At 40.1% G+C, this 21,727-nt stretch overlaps 1 protein-coding gene across 2 annotated transcripts; it reads right to left on the reverse strand.

Annotated features, from left to right (window-relative positions):
• Window positions 1-357: 357 nt before the first annotated feature.
• Window positions 358-15,978, reverse strand: lonrf2 (LON peptidase N-terminal domain and ring finger 2). Of its 2 annotated transcripts, XM_022212691.2 has the most exons (13): window positions 15,108-15,978; window positions 14,226-15,016; window positions 10,136-10,254; window positions 9,667-9,789; window positions 8,447-8,602; window positions 7,457-7,682; window positions 6,297-6,396; window positions 5,988-6,102; window positions 5,118-5,239; window positions 4,810-4,996; window positions 4,550-4,684; window positions 4,034-4,183; window positions 358-2,678 (listed from the first exon to the last, which is right to left on the reverse strand). In XM_022212691.2, the coding sequence occupies exons 2-13, from the start codon at window positions 14,968-14,970 to the stop codon at window positions 2,520-2,522; spliced, it is 2,337 nt and encodes a 778-aa protein (XP_022068383.1). In that variant the 5' UTR covers window positions 14,971-15,016; window positions 15,108-15,978; the 3' UTR covers window positions 358-2,519. The 2 variants fall into 2 exon arrangements, with proteins under 2 accessions (XP_022068383.1, XP_022068382.1); XM_022212690.2 differs by having other exon boundaries at window positions 14,226-15,978.
• Between the last annotated feature and the right edge of the window lie 5,749 nt (window positions 15,979-21,727).

The following is a 21,727-nucleotide window of genomic DNA, read 5'->3' on the forward strand; positions in this document are numbered from 1 at the left end:
GTAATGTTGAATACAATCTTTTTTTTTTTTTTAATTCCCTGTGGTTGTCTTCCTTTGCTGACTACAAATACGGGAGTCTAACACAAAAAGCACAAACCACACAACTGCAGCAATCATGATTCGATTGCTGGATGTTTGGATCCTTGTTGCACATCATACCTCCTCTCTCCTCCTAATTTCTTGCCTTAAATTCCACGTATAATATAAAATAAAGGAAATATTCCACCATAGTTACACCACTCTGCTCCTAAATCTTCCATATTCATCTACCACACTTTTAAATATCAATAAATCAACATCACCCGTATTGCATTCCTTTCCTCTTAAACACAACATGGAAAACCAGGTACACAGCACTTAAGGTGTTTTTCTTTATTTGCAATAAAAAATAGGTATAAGAGCTCCCTTTACAAATATACCAGGGAAATGCAGCACGTTGTGAACACTGCTCCCATGTGGAGAGCGAGAGACTGCAGTGGAGTCACAAACATTTGGAAGGACAGAATTTTACAGAGAAACGACACAATTTACACACACGTTAATAATGCAACCGTTAGCTGTCCAACGAGAACAACCGAAACAGCTTAAAGTCGAGCACGAAGGAACGTAGAATGCTCTTCTTCAGTTTGTACACACTAGATTTCATTTTACGATTTGTAGAGATGGTTAGATTTAGGTCATCATTATTTCCATTTATTGCCTCTTGAGACTACTTTCAGACATAAAGGTACAGTGGAGTTTCTTGTAAGCAAGCACTAGTTTACATTCAGATTCTAATCCAAAAAATAACTTGAAACCTAACTTGGTTAAATCACATGGAACCGTCTTCCTTTTTTTTCCCCTAACATGTTTAATATGTCACTACCAATCATCTTTCTGCAAATACAAAGACTCTAGAGTGTTACTCTAAAGTCCACATGGAACCTTTAACTAAAAAAATAAATAAATTTGGTTGATGGGGTCATTACTGTGCACTAGTTTTAAGCTTTTTCCAAATCAACAGCTGGTTTTCAGCAGTCAAAGTGGGAAAATAAGCTTCTGCAAATGTTCTATTTGAAAGCAAATCTATTCAACGCTTTTGTCAGGCCTCGAGGAAACACAAAGTGCTTTGGCATGAAAAATCTAATATAAATGCGTAATTGTTTACAAGAAAACTCCATAGAGCAACTTTAAGCTTTCGAATTGCATTACAGTGTGCATGTAAAGAGAAAGGGATAGAAAGAGAAAGAGAGAGCGAGGTTGAAACGTTTCTTAATCAAAACATTAAAAAGGCCTCAGAGTTACATTGATATACATATAAATCACCCAAATTAAGATTTCACCGTACACATACACCTAAGGGCATAGCAGATAGAGAGCGAAACAAATAAACATACATAATCAACCCCTAAAACTAAGTCTGTATTTGAAGTCCCAGAGATATGCTACAATAGGACATAAAAGATCCAGATCAGCCATATCTGAGAGGATGCATTTTTGTGAAAGCCTGGCTTATGTTTCATCTCCATTCCTACATTGAATCTCTTTTCACAACAAGTGGAGCATGTTGTCCTCGAGTTGTAATTGTTCTCATACAGTGTAGTCTGTTTTTTGTTTTTTTTTAGTGTTAGCATGGGAAAATGACAATCTCAACACGATGGTTCTCGTTATGTTCTCCCAGATAATCTAAAGTACGTGATGTCCACCAAGGCAGGAGATCGAAAGCTGCGGATTTTTGCGGACAAATTTTGGCTCAATCGTGAAGCACAAACAGGAATCTGACCTCATGTGCACCTCACTGACAGATTCTGTAACAATTCTGTCATGAGGGGAAGGGGACAGAAAAAATATTCACATACTACAGCCAGGCCAGTACATTCACTTATGTGTTGTCATCATGCCAAGTGTTGTTTTTGCTTCATATTTCAGTGGGTGAGTTTTTGTTTTCAATCTGTACCTGGACGGACAGAATGTGAGAGGCCACGCAGACCAACTTCTATTCCCCCTTCTGTTAAAACGCTGTTAAATATATGTTGAAAAATGAATTCCTCTTGAACCTGATCCATTTATTTGTTCCTTCATAACAAAGAATCAAAAACACCCAAAAGAGACCTTAACCAAAGTGTCCCAGCTTGGCATGACTGGCTTTACCTCATATTCGACTGGCAGCAAGAGGTGCGCAGTCACTCAGAGACGCCCTGCAGCTTTATTCATTCAGTGATGATGGTGCTGGTGGGGGGATTTCTGGATGAACACACAGAAGAGAGGAATGCCCCTCATGCCACCATCCCGTCCCACTTGCTGCTCAACAGAACCGACACGTGCTCGAGAAAAAGCTGCATGACACAGGAAGGAGTTCACTAGCATCCGAGAGCAAACTGATGCAGGAACAGATGGATGAAAGAACGAGTAAACACATGTAGAAATTAGTGAATGAATCGGCCGAAGCGTGACCCGATGAGTACATGAATGATTCAAACGGAAGAATGAACTAATTTCTGAAGTGCATAGATGCCGGAGCGGTTCTCCCAATCGGTTTATCACCGCGGCCTCTTGCGAGTGACGAAGATGAGGACCCTTCGGATGGCGATGAGGCGGTCCTTGAGGGAGGTCATGGCCAGGATGGTGAGCTGGGCTCGGTTCTCCAGAGGAAGGACAGCGAGCAGCCACCAGCACCAGGCAGGACCACTGGGACTGGCCTGAAAGGGAAGAATATGGATTTTTGATCAATACAAATAACACACATTTATCTCTGTGCAAGGTGTCACCGTTTATAAGGCCTTAGAAAAGGAGCATTTATCTCAAAAAAAAAAAAAAATTCTGTGGCTTTAAACACGTAACAACCATGTTTTCTTTTGAATTGTCAGCTTTTTATTTGTGGCTACTTGATGTCAGGACACCACAGGAGCAGCAGAATGATTACGTGAGTAGATAATTTTCCATTCATGCAAATCTCTCTTTAGTAACCTGTGACAAAGGCACAAATTGCATATTTCTTTATATTAAGGGGTCACTAAAACATATTGAGAACTTCTCATTATAGCAATTCAGGTTTAAGTCGAGAAAACGTCTGAGCCAACTGCATACCATATTTTACCATCAAAGACCACAGAGATCACTGGATAAATCACCTTTAGTAATGAAAATGAACAGCTGAGGTAGAAGTTTGTGGTGAACATTTTTCTCTACTTCCTGTTTCCTACTCAATCCCAGAAGTCTGCTTTCCCAAAGTAAATTTGGCTCACACATTTCTCTTAGTTTTGTTTGACACAAACAAGTCGTCAAGTACATTAGCTGACTGTACAGTTATTTGCTTAAACACGCATCAACTGTTTGTGAGCATATATTCCTAACGTAGCAGGATTTTGCTACAGAAACTGCTCCTGTCTGTCTTAAGTGCAATTTTCCTTCAAACCACTTACATTTGTGCATTTTAAATCTGTCAAATACAGGACAAATGTCGGTCTGTTCACATCTCTTTTCAGATTTCATTTGTCATTACTGGGCGATAGTTACTGCATTTGCCACAAAGCAACATGGAACTGATCTCAATGTGAGCTAACAGCAGTAAACGGAAAACCTGGAGCAGCTCAGACAGTCTAAGCGATGGATGGAAACAGCTGCCATGATACGTCCGCTTACCGCTTCAGGAAAAACACGCTGCTTAGACTGAAAGCTTTTAAAAGCAAACTGGCTGGATAAGGCAGCTTTTAAGCAAATGGTGCACCGATAACATCTTCTTGGTTACACTCCAAAATACATATATATATATATATATATATATATATATATATTTTATTTTTTTTTAAAGAAAATCAAGTCTACTTTTTATTGACATGTATCTCGTCACAGACAGGAACCATCCAAAATGAATCTAAATCTGATGTCTTATACAACATAATCTTTGCAGCAAAGGCTGCAATCAAGGTTTCAAAGCACTTCTAGGAGACATCAGCGAATGTGCACCTTGTTTCATGATGTCAATCCTTAAATCTGTAGCAACTGGAGTTAAAAAAAATATCTGTGAAACTGTGTAAAACAGGCATTTTCCGACCTGTGGGTCCGGGTCTCTGCTGGGAAGATTTCCAAAGTGGCTGAGTATCTGACTCTTCATGTTGTCCTTCAGGGAGGTGAACCAGCTGTTGGCCTGCTCATAAACAGAGTCATGCAGCTTCAGAAGCTCCACCAACTCCTCCCCTTCCACCTGGTGAGACGGACAGATTTTGTGTTTGTAAAAAAGTGGTTAAATGAGAGATGACATAGCTTGTATAATTTCCATTTACAAAAGCTTTCACTTGGCTGGAAAGAGAATAATTTAAGTGCACAGTAACAAACACCAGCAGTGTTGTGTGAAAAATAAGTTGCTCTCCCTGTGGCAGGACTGAATATGCCCTTGGCACAGAGGAGGAAAAGTAAACCTGCTGTTCTTTCCACTGCTAAACAGCCACAGGGAAAAAAAATAATCAGATATGCTCTTTGTGACATTAGCTTGACAGCAACATGTTGGAAAGTGTCTGAAATGACATCCTCTGACAGACAGCACACCCATATATCCCTTCTCATAGCTCACCTTCTTGTCTTCCAGGTACTCTATCTTGGCAGTGTTGTAGCCGTCTCTCTGACCATGACTGAGAACTTTAAACCGAGACACACCGATAGTGTCGACCACCGAACGACCGTCAGGAAAGAACTTCACATCTCGGACCTGAAACGTCAAATAATATCACATTTACAAAGATGAAACTGTTTTTTCCACATTGCAGAGAGAGATCAAATCTGTCAAGAAGGAAACTAAGAACAAAATTGTACGGGCTCTGAAAACACACTCACCTGCAGCATGCAGCCATAGTCAGCAAACCCTTTGAGCTCATCAGCTATGCACATGCCAAACTGCTTGGTTCCGGTCTCCATAGAACGGCGAATCATGAGGCGGTAGCGTGGCTCAAATACGTGCAGTGGGCAGGGGATGGTGGGGAAGGCCATAGTGCACACAAAGATGGGCACTTCCTGGTTCAAGCTACAAGACACACAGTGAAAGGATTATTGTCAGCTGTGTTCTGTGTGTGTCTAAAATTTTTACTCAATTTTCAATAAGTCTAAGATTTCTCAAAACCAATTTGTGTGTTAATAAAACTGACTTCGACAGCTCCTTCATCTCCTCTTCATGGATTTTCTTTCTCTCCGCCAGCTCGTCTCCTAGGTAACGCTGCAGGACTTCCTCCATCAGCAAGGTCTTGTTGTAACCCCGGGTGGCTAGATACTGTGATAACAACACATCAACACTGTAAGTATTCTACTCATTACATACTACAAAAAACAGTCTGTACGACAGTTGAGAGCCTTGTTTAATTCAAATAAAAGCAATATGGTTTTAGTCCAATCGACAGTCCGTAATCTCTTATATACTACATGTACAATGGAATAAAACAAAGAACAGCAGAATCCTCTATTTAAGAGTCTGGAATCAGAAAATGCTGGTCTTCTTTGTGGATAAATGACCTTAACCAATGCTTCACTAAACTACACAGGTGTCACACCGACAATCTGTTGTAGGGCTGCAACTAACAATGAATCGATGGATCGTCTGAGCACGATGCGTCATCAAAAGCAGAAGCGAGTGCGCGATGCAACAAATCACCGTCTAGGCAGAGCACAGAACACAGGCAGACATCCGTGCTGTATCGTGCATATATAATATATGCATATATTACATATGCACGATACAGCGTGGACATCTGCGTTCATGGTGCATTGGATGAGACAGCGTGGATGTCTGCGTTGCATCATACAAATACTGTATATGTATGATGCAACACGGATATTCGTCCATGGTCAGCACTCCGCACGGATGGTGATGTCTGTTGCATTGCGCTCACTTACACTTTTGATGACGTATCATGCTTAGACAATGATTCGATTCATCATTAGTTGCAGCCCTAGTATGTTGTTTGTCTTGTTTTGAACAACATGTAATTGCGTATTTGAGGATACAAAACTTGGATGTGTACCTCAGAAAGATTCTCCTTGCAAAGAGGGCAGTTGGGGTTGTGGTCCAGACATCGCTCCAGGCATTTGAGGCAGAAGGTGTGTCCGCATGGCGTGGCCACAGGCTCATAGAACAATCTGGAGAAACAACCCAATATTATCCCACTGCATCGGTTAACACATCCCATTGATATTCTGCGAATAATGCATTGGAGCGATTTAACTAGTACAGTGTTAAATGTTCTTGAGTTATTGTGTTTGCTCCTAATCGCTGTCAAAATTACAACTGCAGTTTCAGTGTGTTTGCTAAACACTGGACTGTGCGTTGTCACCTCATGCAAAGTGAACACTCCATGTCTCCACAGTCCAACAGCTCAGCAGGAACCATCCTTCCTCCCCAAACTGCAGCCTTCTTAAACACGCTCGCCTCATCTGCAAAAAAAAGTCATCACATTAGCAAACTGTGCGGTCTGTAAGGAGAATCTGTGATCATCTTCAGACCACGGTTCCTGTTTCACTCAACACCATAAAAAGTGTCTTATCCTCTTTCTTGAACCATATCGAAGCAGAATCACATGGTGGATTCATGTACATTCAAAACATAGACACAGCAATAACTCCTTCACCCTTCAAAAACTTGAAGGGTGAAGGAGGATGCTTCCATGAATACAATGATACAGATATTACGCAGTGAATAAGGTCATCCACTTGTTCTGTTTATGCCCTATGAATTCATAAAATAACTGTGCCAGGGCTTCTTGCATTCACTACTAAAAGTTGTCTGCGTCTTTTAACCCTTTAAGCTTCAGTGTACCGCCGGCGGTACACCTACTAATTTGCATAGGAATTTCAGGAATGTCCGACGGGTGCAAACGCGATTATACAAACACTATACACCGATGGAAAGCTTAGAGTCTCATGAATCCGCCGGTATAAACCACTTTCAGATGCGATTACCACAGCGGGTGAGAAAAACACATTTGTCCGACAAAAACAAATATTCATCCATCCGTTCTCTATACACGGCTTCAAAGCACACAGCGCGACTCACATTTCCGGGTTTATTATTACACACAAAAAAAAAGATTCCACAAAAAACAGCTATAATCCAACCTTTTACATCAGATGACACAAGCCAGGAAACTATTTTGTCCAAAACATGTCCTGAAGTCGGTATAAAATCCCCGAATCAGTCGTTTTCAAGGAAATGCACCTCCCGATGCGCGTCCAATATTCCCCGTATTTTTCGTAATTTTTTTTATTTAAAAATAGAATATTAGCGATTTTTTGTACTGAAAACGGCTGGAATTGACTGAAGCTTAAAGGGTTAAATATTTTTTTAGCTCACAGGACTGCAGCTGCATGCATCAATTGATAAGTAAAACAACCTCAGTTAAGACTAATTGAACACTATAAAGTAATGATGTTTCTTGATGGACTACTTTCAGTTACGATAAAGTGTATTTTTAATGAAAACTCAAGACTTTCATACCAGATCTGAGGAGTTTGGAAGGGGGGTTGAAGGCTTCTGAAGGTCCATCGCTGCTGTGTTTCCTCTTAAGGCCACCGGGGGGTGCTGGCAGTGCAGCTAAAACATTGGCCAGGTTCTTGGAGCTGCCCTCCCCTGCAGCAGGGTCCGATTTACCAGGAGATACAATAGGTAGGATGGAGGACGAGTCGTCCACTGGAGCACTTTTAGTCACGCTGAACTCTGAATCCTGGACACAGACAAATAGATTGTGAGTATATCAGGAGGTAGGATTTTAAATAAAGGTAATTTTGACAGTATTTATTCAGCATGTTGACAGGACAACTGAAAAATATAGTTTTCTGAGTAAATGTATAGCCCAGCTAGCTGAATTCAAAACAGAATGTATTTAATTGCCCTTGTTGTAGTCTTTTTTTTTTCAAGCTTTGTTATTAGAATTGCATGCCACCATAGCATTGCTACAGTAGTTTCTGTATTGGCCAGTTGGAAGTGTATTATCTCTTGAGAAGTATTTGTTCATGTGTCAGAATACGATTACCCTGATAAGAATCAGCTTACATAAGAAGCACCCACACCTCAGGAAACATACTTTGCATAAGGCCATGTTTCCACTGATCCTCCTAATTACACTAATGTGGCAAACGTCCTTCAATCTGCTTCTGTGACGCTAAAGTATTTTCAGATCACTGCAGATAAAAAAAAAAACTTAGAATATCCATAAATATACAAACAGGTAAAGCAGTCCTGACAACAGCGATGAAAATACACCCAGAAGCATGTCCTCAAATATCATTTTTCCTTTGTGTAACTGACTTTACCAAGAAGCCAATAAATGTTTTAAATTAAATGTAATTTGATAAATGAAAGACACAGGGTTGCAGGAAAAAGAACCCAAATGAAGAATGTAAATTTCATAGCTTTAGCTCCTGTATTTTTGTCCTTTCTCACAGATGTTTCTGTTGGTGGTTAGAGGGCCTGTTGGTGTGCAGTAACCTGTGAGGAGGAGCCTGGTTTCTGTGTGAGCGGCCTCAGGGACCTCAGCAAGGCAGGTGGTTTGATGAGACGAGTGGCCAACCCTCCCTGCAGAGGGTGCACCGGCGTTGGCAGGTCCTCATTCTCAAAGACGGAGGAGAAAAGCTCACTAAGGACCTGAAGAACGAAACATAACACCTGATTAAAGTTCACAATTCACAAAGAGATAAGAAGCAGCAACACAGACATTAGTTTCCTTCCTGTATCGATAAATAACAGTGATCTTCTTCTTTTTGTACTGTCAGGGATGAGTTGAGAGACCTGCTCATGCTAGACTGTGTTCTTCTTCAAATCAAAATTGGAAAATGGATTGTGACTCATAAAGTTGTTATTATTAGCAATAATTATATTTTTGGAAAAAAAGGGCCACCATAATAAATGCAAGACAATGATCTAATTATTCTTTGACACTGACACAAAGCTATCTCTCCTTTTAAGACCTTCTTTGCAATATGGCATTGTGGGACATACTGAGGTATACTGCTTCATGACAGCATGAAATTTCAGGATGTTTTTAATCACAGTGATTCGGTAACATGGTATTGGACGTATGTAACACAGAATTAATAAAATATAGACACTTCTGTCAGGTTATTTTTGATATGAACAAAGTCTCTTCTGATCAGACTTTTGAAATGATGAACGGTGTTTGCACATTTTATGCCAAACGTAGAATAAACAGAGCATTTTTCTACACTCAGTTTATCTTCAGCTGCCATCAAAAGAGCTGTGGTCCTGTAAGCACAGCAATGCACTGCAGACTATCAGCTACTCACAATTTTGTGGCAGACAGGTTGACACCAATTCACAACCTCTTCATGTAACACTGCAATGTGACCTACCAACATGTGACCTCAATATGCAAATAGCCCAAAAGAGGTTAAAAGAGTAACAAAAAAACAGAAAATCCATGAAGCTTTAACACTGTAGTGTCAGACAGCATGTATACTTAGACTAATGAATTAATTTTATTTCTAACTGTGATTTTTGTTGAGAGTGAAGCGATGGAACAGGAGGTGTAAGCAAAATAATAATGCTGTATACTTAAACTAAAGAAAGTTTCACAAACTTGTTATCTCACTGAAATTGGCTTTTCAAAATATTTCATTACCTCAGGAGGATTTCTTCCAAGGTCCATGGGTCAATGAGACCTTTCATGTAAAGAAAAGACCATGTCTTACCTTCTGAGCTTCCAGTTTCACTTTGGTCCAGTCGGGCTTCAACGCCACACATAGGAAGTACTCCTGCAAGGCCTCATCGTTCCGGCCTGCTTTGCTCAGCGCCGTGGCTTTCAGACAGTGAGCCTGAAAAAGAGCAAGAATTGTATGTGTAACAGTGTCATTAAGGCAATCCATTATTGTCTTCTATGTGCAAGAAAATAACTGTCAATATTGTCAAATGTTTGCAGTAAATGCATAATCAGTTATTCAATTACTTGACTAATTCTGAAGTAATTTCACTGCTTCCAAATGACAGGCAGAAATTTATCCACACAGTAATGCGTGTAGAGCGGTTACAAACTCTGACGAAAGCTATCTGATAAAACTTTACTGTTATTTTGACAGAATAGCCACATCCCTGCAACGATATGTTACATTTACAACTTCCAGTATGTTGTTCTAGTCATTGTAAAACATGTCGAAGTCTCACCTTTGTCCACAGAGGTTTTAGTTTACAGAGGCTGCTGGCATCCTGCACTGCCTGGCTAAAACTCCTCATCTCCATGTGCAACTCAGCCCGCTGATGCAGCAGTCTGCCTGAAGAGGGCACTGTAGACCACAAGAAAACACATCAATATGAGTGGACAGGTCTCCAGTGGATGGACGAGTTTTTCTAGGTCTGTCAGAAGTAGGGCAATAATATAACATGTGGAATGAGAGCAGTTTCACGTGTTATAATGCTTGTAAGTTATGTAGTCACTCTAAAAACTCTGACCTTAGTCATTCCAGCAGACAACTACAATTAGTCTCCTTTCAGTGCCTGGATATATTAATTATAAGCTTTATTTATCATCACATTATGAACTTTCCTAACATATTTGTCGCGTCACCATTCTGTACTTCCCGGAATAATCAATAAATTCCAATCTTATGAGTATTTAAACCACTTTGAAGTTTTGATTTTGCGCTATTGTTCATGTTGCATGACAAGGTGTCACTTTAAACACCTATGGATGGTATCCTTTTTTTAGAAACTATTTCTAGGTCATGTTATAAAACAAAACCCATCTGACTGTAAACTCGGTAAACAAAAAACATATGCAAAACAGTGAATAGATAAACAAACAAGATCATGGAAGACGATTAAAAATGGTACGAGGCTGCCAAAAAACGGAAGAAAAGTTCTGCAGAAGTTTGGATGCTATCGCTGTTTTTGTTTTTCTTGTGGTCAAGACTAAATGGACATGTGTTCATACAACAGCAACAGTGTTGTAAACTGAACCGCACACATCGACAGTGCTTCTACAGTTTCCTTGCAGCTCAATAAGTTGATGACCTTTGGTAATTTACCGACAAAAAAATGCTTTTGGCCTTCGCCTCCGGCAATTTGTGGGTGGAACTTTGGATTCTGAACCCACTGGGTAGTTATTTGAGAAACCATCTCCCAAAGGCTGGATGTCTCATAATCCTAGAAACTGAACAGAAGGTGAAGAGGCTGGCTGGTTGAGTCAGCCAAGACGTGCGCAAACACCAACAAGGAGGACCAACAGAAAATATTTATGTCCCCAATATACTGAGCTGTAACAGACAATCTGAAAATCTGTGGAAATACCAGGAGAACAGTAGCTTTGATCTGAAAAGTTAAGTCAACACCTGATTTATGTTTTATGAGTATTACTTTACTGGGATATAACAATATACAATATTTTATTTGGTATGTACGTGTACTTCAGTTGTGGAGTCATAGTTTGGTGCACTACGCTTAGAAGTGAGAAAAATAAAGAAATGCATCAAAATAACATTTTTGTGAGCACCTTCACGATTTTCTTACCATGTTTCTAATCAAATTACCCGTTGCAGTCTATTATTAACATCACAACCAGTATATAACACTACGTCTGTCTCTTTTTGCCAACTTTGAGAACAGAGCCGTGTTGCCTCAATAGCTGAACCGAACAAAACTGACCAAGGACCTTCATGCTTTGCTACATTCAGTATAAAGCCAGTCCAGTGTTCTGTACACTGACAGACCTGAAGGCTCAGGATTTGCAGGAAGCCGATTAAAACATGTAGTGTGACTTGGCACATCACTGCTCACCGTTCAAGACCAACTCCTAGCGTATAGACAACTGGCTCTAGGTGGAAGTGATAAGTGTAGCAGTTGCAGTGTTTGAATTTAGGCTACGAGGACATTTTAAACAGCTGATAGAATACTAATGAGCATACAACACATAAAATAAGTGGAAAGCATTAAGGTTTGTTTGTCCTACATATTCAGTAGATCAGCTGGGCCCATGTTGTCTGGAAACAGCCCTGAAATCTTAGGATGTCAGAGTTTTAGATGTCACAAGTGTAACTGGTTCATGTAATGAGCCAGTTATACTTGTGATGCTTGCCCACATATACTTAGATGACTTTCCTGACAACAAATACAATCATTGCTATCACTAAACGAAATCTGAACCACCCATGTATTTGCTGAAGCTCAGAGACTCCAACTGTGTGTTCTATCGTTGGTTTATCTAACCTTTCTGGATGTTCCCATGGTATTCAAAAAAAAAATTTAAATAACGCAAAAGACACAAATGTACTCTGTCTTTCAGATTTGCCTGTGGTTCCGGGCTGTATATTCCTGTTTTACTTGGTTTACTGCATTTTGCTACTGAATCTGCTCAAAGATTTTTGTTAAAATTTATTGCAACTATTTGCTGGAGTGGGAAAGTGTCAGATATTCACTAGAATGTATTTTAATAAACAGTAATCTGTTAAATTGTAAGTTACTAGAAAAAAAAAAAATCACACAAAGGACTACTGTGAAGAAGACGGTGATGTTGCAAGGTGTTTTTATATTTTTCAAAACATCTGAGGCTAAGATGTAATCTCAAAACTCAAAGGCGGAGCAAAACCAAACAAGAAGATGACGTTCAGGTGTGTCCCTGGAATTTCTGCCATGAAGGTACACTGCTGTGGGAAATCTGATCTGTTAAGTTAAGGACACGTGACTCACTGAAGCATGACCATACTAGTAAGAATTATCACTTCCTGTATTGCATTCACTGCATGACTGTAAGAAAACAGCAGGTCAGCTAGGATGGAAAGGGAATATATACGGCTTATCGAGCTGGATGTGCTTCTGCAGGGACTTAACATGACCTATATCATACCTCTAACTTCTTATCACAGAAACACAAAAAAGACATCAGGAAAAGAGAAGAAAATGTAAAAATCCAAAAACAGTGGTCAAAAAAAAATATGAAATAGGATATCACACTGGCTTTCACCATGACTTTGCTTCCGTTTGCTCCTTCTTAGAAAGATGAATTTATTTATTTAACTTTGATTTGGGGGTATTAATGATCGATTACTGAAATATTTCTCTGTTTTTGCTTTTAAATCAACTGAACCAATTTACATACAACTTAAGATTGCATAATTCACAATGTAGCTCCCGACACACTACACATATCAGAGTACGAGGCAGATTACCACCATAGAAGAAAATTTCCTAAAAAGGCATAGTTCAGATAAGAGCACTGTTTCTGCTGACGTGAATCCATTACACTCATCCTACATCACAGATACCAGAAGGCCTCCTGCTGTCTTTGTTGGGAAAACACCGACTGGCAGTGGCAAAGCTGTGAGAGCACTCTGTCCTCCTGTCACCCCGAGTCCCTCACAAGACAGAAGGCATGAATCAATATTGATCTGGAAGAGGAAATATCTGTAATCCTGCCATAGGAATCCCAGGGGGATATTCCTTCCATTTGCTTGATCTCCAAATGATCAATTTCTTTCAGCAAAATGATTCTGAACATGTGAGATAAGGAGTGAATTTTAATGTGACTCCAGTATGTAGGACAGATGTGGGGGGGGGTCAGTTCAACTTTCTCTGAGGATTCAAAACGTGCAACATGAGACGTGCCCTGGTGCACGATTAATGAAGCACACTGGTGCTCTTTATGTAATGTGCCAGCATAAAAGAACATTCTGTATTTTGGTTCAGCAGGTTCGGGAAAACTGATGCTCAAAACAATTACAAGCTAAACATAAAGCAAATGAAGTGTTAAAGCAAGTTGGGTGTTTTTGCGAATGTAGACAGTACACTTTAGGATCATTATTTTTCCCCTAAATGTTATCCAACACAGCTTATGAAACACCCACCAGTGATGGGAGGAGTAGAACTGTTGTACAGCCTCGTGTCACCACATTCACCACAATTCAATATTTTCCTCATATAATGGGGATAAAATAGTGGAATACTTAAACTGTGCAGAGAACTGCACATATATTATTACTACACTGCAAGGTATAAATAGTTAATATGGTATTAATGTGGCACTGGAGAACAAAAGTTCAGATGTGTGCTACTTAGGTAATGAAGGACAGTGAGTCATATAACGCAGGACTACGGTGCAATCTAGAAAAGTAGGGGTGGCGCCACTTATCGGTGACACCGGGAAGCTACACTGCAGAAAGTAGGTCACCTGCACCAAACACCACTGTTTTAATGGCAACCTGTCACGTTTAAAACAGAGAAAGGTACATGAAATATTCCACATAAGGAGGCAGCGTATTCTTACCTAAATCCACTGCTGCGTTGTACTTCTCCAAGGCATCCGACAGGTTCTGTTTTTTCCATAAATTCTCTCCTTCGATCCAGTATTTCCTGGCTCTACTCTCAGTTGCAAAAAGTTTATCCAACAGGCCGCTGAGAACAACATTTAATCTCAGGCCGTTGGGCAGTTTTTCTTTTTTGCTCAGCTTCTGTTTGCAGTGTATACAATCTTTAACAGAGTCGTCCTCCAGGCAGCGTTTGCAGAAAGTGTGTCCACAGTCCACGGTGGTGGGCTCATGGAGCAGACACTTGCAGAGGCGACATGAAAACAAGTCCAGGGCTTCATCCTCCTCACAGTCCCCATTCATTTGCACCCCATCATCCCCGTTACTGCTTTTGCAATGCCCGTTCACAGCCACGGTGAGGCCTGGCTCTTTCTCACGCAGAGCCCGGGCGATGTTTTCCACCAGGAGGGGAAGCTCCTCCGGACGCAGTTTGCCGAGGCTGGCCGCTGTGCAGTAGGAATCCAGTGCCTCAGATATGCGTCCGGCACGGGCTAGAGAGTCGGCCTTCCGTAGACACAATCCTCGGTCCGGTTGCTGAAGATCTGCGAGTTGGGAGCTGTAGATCTCCACGGCCAGGTTGAAGTCTTTGGCTCGGTTGGCTTCCTCCGCCACCTCCAACATTTCGGGGCAGATTCCCGGAGCCCCAGGGTTGGAGAGCGGGTGGACGAACAGCTCGCCCTGGTGAGACATCACCCCGGTCTCCATCGTCTACTCCCAGATACTTGTGACGACTAAAGGGTTCAGTGGTAGTCTGGCAAAAGCAGACAAAACTCCACACAGTCAGAAATCATGTCCTTAAAGTATTGCTAACTATATTTGAAAGTCTTAACATCAAACCAGACCTCTGATTGCCGCTCAGTGATGGCCATTGGAAGTAGGTTAGGACCTATCCCGATGCGATCCACCTCAACCCTGACAAAACAGGACTTCTGTGCAACATTGCTGGTTTGTGATACAGTTAACTGTTGTTTATCTGGCAATAAAAGTTGGCACGTGATCCCGTTTCCCGGCTAAACATCGACTCTTATCTTCCCGAAGGTTGATAGTCGGCGTTATTTACCAACTCAACCCACAGCTCACCAAAAGTCCTCCCTCCTCCTCGTTTCACAGCCAGGAATTAGTCTGGCAATCGTTTAAAATACACAAACTCACTCCGAAATCATATGAAAATGACACTACGGCATTTTGTCGAGTCGTGAGCTACTCGGTAGAATCTTTCGAGCTTAGCAAGTAAGAAGCTTAACTTGCATTTCGTGCTAACTCGTAGTTAAAATAGTAAATAAACTCAACAGATACCAAGTTTAAGGTTTGAAGTAGTTAAAAGCTCACGATTAAATGCGGTATATCTCGGCTACGAGCCTATATGGTCGCGTTTGCTCCGGGAAACCGCAGCTGATCATCCGTTGTTTTTATATAAGAGACCCCGGGAGCACCGAAGCCCAGACGGCTAGCTTAACGTCAGGTTGACAAGCTAACTTCGCTAGCCGCTCCGTTGAACGTCCACGAACACGAACCTCCTTTCGAGCCGGTATCCCACAGGCAACACACTCGAGCGAATCTTTGTGTAGCATCGACCGGTTAACAAACGAGAAATCTCCGATAAAAAACAAGACAGCCGCCGTGGGAATCCATGTCGGTTGTTAGCCAACTAGCTTCCAGTAGCTAAAGGTTGTTCCTTCTTTGGATTTCATATACAATTCGTTGAGGCGAGCACAGCGCAACACGTGACATCCGAGCCTTCCTCCTATTGGCTGTTTATCTGGCTCACTTATATAACGCACTGATATTGTATAACCTTTCACAGACAACACAGAGATCCACCAAAAACAAGTTAACTGTTATTAATTTTAACGATCTTTCACACATTATACATCCAAAACACACCCTCAGCTAAAATGAGAGCAATCGCTGCATTTGTTTTTGTTGCTGAAATCTCTCTTTTTTTAAATGTGTCCCTGTTTAACTCTCAGCCGCTGTTATGGAATTGATTCATTGCTTTATGTAATGCTTTATATAAGCAGCGTCTCAGGTCTGCTTTTCGAGTTAAAATGCGGACAATATATCCTGATTTACTTTTTCAGTCATAAAAAAGCAGCCAGTTTTCAGACTTCGCTTTTTGGGTATATTTAATTTTGTTGTGTGTTGCCAATAAAATAAGTGCCATGACCCACTTTTTCAAACTGGGAATCCACACAGAAATGGATTCTTTCAAGGCTAACACCAGCTCATAAATGCATTGATGTATAAAATTAACAAACGGGCAATATCATTTTGTGTTTGCTGCTATTTATATGGCACCACACTCACAAAATGCAGGCAAAATATCGAAATTAAACAAAGTAAATGATACCAATTTGAAAATGGGAGGGAATCTGGATGAGGTCTTCCATCTGGGTTTGCCTGGGGCTTCCAGAATTAATAAGCCACCCCCTTTGCTCCACCTACCACAATCAAGCGGCCTAGTTGCAGGACATGTGTCCCAGTTACCCTCAGTAAACAAAATGCAGAATGCCCAGTTTGCTTAATTACCTCCGCCAGGAGGATATGTAGTCACCGGAGTTTGTTTGTCTGTCCATCTGTGTGTGTGTGTGTGTGTGTGTGTGTGTGTGTGTGTGTGTGTGTGTGTGTGTGTGTGTGTGTGTGTCTGTGTGTCTGTGTGTGTCTGTTTGTCTGTTAACAGCATAACTCAAAAAGTCATGGACGGATTTTCACCAAATTTTTACAGGATGTCCGGAAGAGCACAAGTAACAATCGATTAGATTTTGGAGGTGATCCGGATCACCGTCTGGATCAAGGATTTTTTTGAAGGTCGAAGGACAATTGAGGCCATCTCTCAATTGTACAGACAGAGGTCGCTGCAACGATCCCAGGCGACGGCCGAATCCCCCGCGGCAGGTTCGGGCTTCCCGGGCGAGTCGGGACCGACGAAACGAAGCGGCGGCGACGCGTGCGGTACCGTCACACACGCGCGCAACGGTACGTGCGTGGGGCGGCGGCGCGTGCAAAACACTGTGCTGTTACACTGTACATGCATGTTATGCTTTCTGCATAAACTGTTGAAACTCAGTACAATCCGTCCATGACTTTTTGAGTTATGCTGTTAACAGACAGACAGACAGACAGACAGACAGACAGACAGATGGCCTGGCGGACGTCTGCGCTCTCCGAGTGCTTTTCTAGTTTTTAAATGTGTTGTTAATGGACAATCGAAGGCAACACACTGTTTAGCTGGAGGAGCTGATCTTTGTTGTGGACAGAGGGAGATACCTGGAGCATCATCTCAGATGATAAAAAAAAACTGTATGTTTGTAAATGTTAAATAAAGGCTATGTGTGAGGGATTTTAAAGCATGTTTTGTTTAATCTTGTACTCATATATTGCATACTACCTGCAAAACCAGTTGTTGTGCATATTCATTTTTATATTACTTTATATTTAGTTTACTAGTAAACTACTTATACTTATATTAGCACAGATTATGGAAGCATAAATTACCTGCAAAGTATATTAGACTAGAAATATTTTTTTTAACTCAGCAATGTTTCAAATTACTGCAAATTAACATGACTGCAGATGTAAAATAAATCTGATTTCCATTGAGTATATGTATTTATTTAATTCAATTCAATTCAATTCAATTTTATTTATATAGCGTCAATTACAGTCAACTCGTCTCAAGACGCTTTACAGAACCCAAATGCCTGACCCCCAGAGCAAGCCCAAAGGCGACAGTGGCAAGGAAAAACACCCTTTTAACAGGGAAGAAACCTCGAGCAGAACCCGGCTCTATATAGGGGGGACCCATCTGCCTGCTGGCCGGGCGGGTTGAGAAGGACAGAAGAGAGCAAGGGGGAGGGATGGGAGAAGAGGGAGGGGTGGGAAAGCAAGGAAAACACAACACACATTTGGATACATGCATGACAGGATATGTGACACAGACAAAGTATAAGCTAACATTGAAAACTGACTCATAATTTACTCTTATGATGTACGGCTCTAACATTAAACATACTCCGTATATAGCTAGCAGTAAAATTCAAACAGTATGTAAGTTAGCATAACAGTATAGTGAAGGCAATGCAGAGTTGACTGGTGGAAAAAGGGAGTTGGAAGCAGAGGGCTGGAGGAAGGTCAGCAGCAGCATCCCACAGTGGACACGATGGAGACTGGACCAGCTGGTGGAACATCAACCGCAGATCTGAAGCATCCAGCTCTGGGACCAGGGACACTCGGAGAAATAGCACAGGGGGAAACAGAGTGAATGTACTGCAATAACGGTATACATATTAAATGTAAAGGTAGATAGAGAAGGACTCAGTGCATCAAGAGAAGTCCCCCAGCAGCCTCGGCCTATAGCAGCATGACTAGAGGCAGAACGAAGAGACGTCCAAGAGGGAGTCAGCTGTGCAAATGAAGACACAAGCCGAACCCCTGTGGGTCACCCAGTCAGCCCCAACTATAAGATTTGTCAAAAAGGAACGTTTTAAGCCTGGTCTTAAAAATAGAGAGGGTGTCTGCCTCCCGAACCCAAACTGGGAGCAGGTTCCACAGGAGAGGCGCCTGATAACTGAAGGCTCTGCCTCCCATTCTACTTTTAGAAATTCTAGGAACAACAATTTAATCATACTAAGTCCAAATAGTCTGTATATAGTGGTTTATGAGACTATCTTCATATAGGAATAGATTCAAAGCTAGATGCAGAGTATTCAATATTTATAACATGTACAATTGGCCAGAGGTTTGCAGTTTCCTGCATGAACTTTAGTACTTCAGGAAGTTAGAGACTCCAATTCTTCTGGGAGATCGTAAATCTTTATTCGTTTATATCTCCAGTGATATTTGAGACTTATCTGTCCATAAAACCAGCGTGTGTGATAATTGCTTAAGTGGATGACTTTCATTGTTGTGATTTTGTGTTTATTTTGTTCTTGTCTTGCTTACAAAAGAGATCTTGACCTCAGGGACAGGGTAGGCAAATTCATTTTTATACCTAATAGTTCTTAATATATATAACATCTTAACCATGTTTAAATTAGTCAGGCAAATGTGTATTTTTAAAATTTTTAAAAGAAAATTGTGGGTCTTTCTTAATCTAAATCTTAATATTTAGTTTAGTCAGATAAACCTGTATAATAAATAATGAGGTGTGTGTGTGTGTGTATATGTATATATATATATATATATATATATACATACACACGTGTGTGTGTGTGTGTGTGTGTGTGTGTGTGTGTGTGTGTGTGTGTGTGTGTGTATTCAGTCAGGTACATTTCCAATTGGTATAATATTGTATAGTTTTAACCATAATTCTTTAAATTCCATAAGTTACATAGTAAAAAATACTGTAAGATCCTAACCCCATATGTATTATTTAAGTCAGGTAAATTTGTAATTTTGTATGATATCGTAGGTCTCAAGCATCATTTTTGAAGTACTTAGATACATTTATATTGTAATTAATATTGTAGGGCCTTGACCTTACTGTTAAAAGCAGGTAAATGTATATTTTATATGATATTGTAAGGCTTCAACCTTAATTTTCTTTAACTTCATAGAAAAATTCAATCCAACCTTATTTGTCTGTTGTGAAGCACCACTGCTCAACGCCTGCTGTTCTGAATGTGCTGTCTACATGAAGACGACTCAACTTCTCCTGAGAGTTTCTTTAGTTTGTCTGCGTCCAACTAAACAATTGATGTAATCTTTTTTCCGTTATGTTTAGTCATGTTAAATGTTGCCCTCTTTAAACTAACAGCATATGCTTATAAAATGATGCTCTTTTAATTTTGGTAAAATGTCAAAAAAAAATGGCATCAGTGATGTGCCATTAAAGTGCATAACTGTATGCAACACATGGAGAATGCATAATCTAACATTAAAAAACAAATAATGCTGCCAAAAAAACAGTCAATTTGTAATTTATCCATTAAAATACTTACTGCTGACATGCAAAGTTGGATAAAACTTTCTGCATTGTTGCCTATGCCAATGACAGAGAAAAAACACATAATACTATCCAAAAGTGTAAATAAATAGAAACATACCTGTGAAATGAATTGAAGTTGTGCAGTTTCTGTAAAAAAAATTGCAGTCATGCAAGTGTGGAAAGACTTATACAGAGGCTTCAATCAATATGAAACCACTCTAATCTTGAGTTGCATCTGTTCTGCTGGATACGGGTCCTGAGCTAAAACTATTTTTGAATTATTTGATATTTCTCCCATCATTAGGTAGCTAAATCAACAATTGAACACCTTGCAGGACAGCTCAGTAGAAATGAAATTAACAGCGGTATTTCTGTTCTGAATTGCAGCTCAGACTTTATGGTCAAAGGGTCATCCAGCCTGGAATCAGTGGAACAAAGAGCAGTCGGTTACATCAGGACCCCACAATATCAGAGGGAGAATGAACTCTGACATCTCTCTAAGATTGATATGTGATGTCTTATAAAATCCAATCACTTTATCATTATTATTTAAGTCTCCAAAGCCAGACAACAGATCTATGTTGCTTCTAATTAACCTTGGAGTCCAATAAAACTACTCAACTTTTAAGTTTGACGTATTACATGTAACCAGACGTTGGATAATAAACAAAGTAAACACGTCGAATTCAGCAGACTGATCAATAATTGGCCTAATATCTAACATACTATAGATTTCTGAGGATTATGAAAACAGAAATTCCGGGACTGAGGTTTAGAGTCCAGGATATTGACTTGTTTTAATAATTTGATTTAATTGACGCTGCTAAATACTTGTGAGACTGAATCAACTGATAGAGCTGACTAGAAGCTACCACGGTAATTAAAATACAAACCTAGAGTATTTGAGGTGTAGCTGAAGTAAATCTCATGTATCTTTCTGCTTTGGTAATAACAGTTCATTTTGTAGATTTTATCAACTTGAAATTATATTTTGTTCCTTTATACTTGTATCCAGATTTCTACAAAAACATGGGTGGGTGGTGGGATGGTTTACTGCTCCTTTAGCATTGTGCATTTGATTTCATTACTTCTACATTTCTTCAAATCTTTCTGCGACAACTCAAATAAAATCTAATAATCCAATCATGATATTTATTGGTTACTCCTTGTCCCAAATAACTAGAAGAAATCTAAAATACAAACCCAATCAAAGCTCGGGTCTTAGGAGGTTAAAAATAAAAATTATAAAATAAATTGTGTTTTAGATTTTATGTAACTTCAGTTGGAAAATTCAGAAATTTCAAGTTGACTTCCCTTGAATTAAGCTGCTTTATTTGAGAGGAGTCACATAATGTAAGTAGATCTGACTTAAACCAGCTGTATTATTGCTACTTGTAAACTTATTTCAATTGCATATTCCCATACTTCAACAATTTATTTCATTTGGTCCAACAACTGGATTTTTTTTTTAGCCTAACAGTGATGCTTGTTTTAAAAATATTCATTTTTATGTATTTAATAATAATGTTTGATCAA

The sequence above is a fragment of the Acanthochromis polyacanthus genome, chromosome 14 (assembly GCF_021347895.1).
Source record: "Acanthochromis polyacanthus isolate Apoly-LR-REF ecotype Palm Island chromosome 14, KAUST_Apoly_ChrSc, whole genome shotgun sequence".
In the NCBI taxonomy this organism is placed as follows: Eukaryota; Metazoa; Chordata; class Actinopteri; family Pomacentridae; genus Acanthochromis; species Acanthochromis polyacanthus.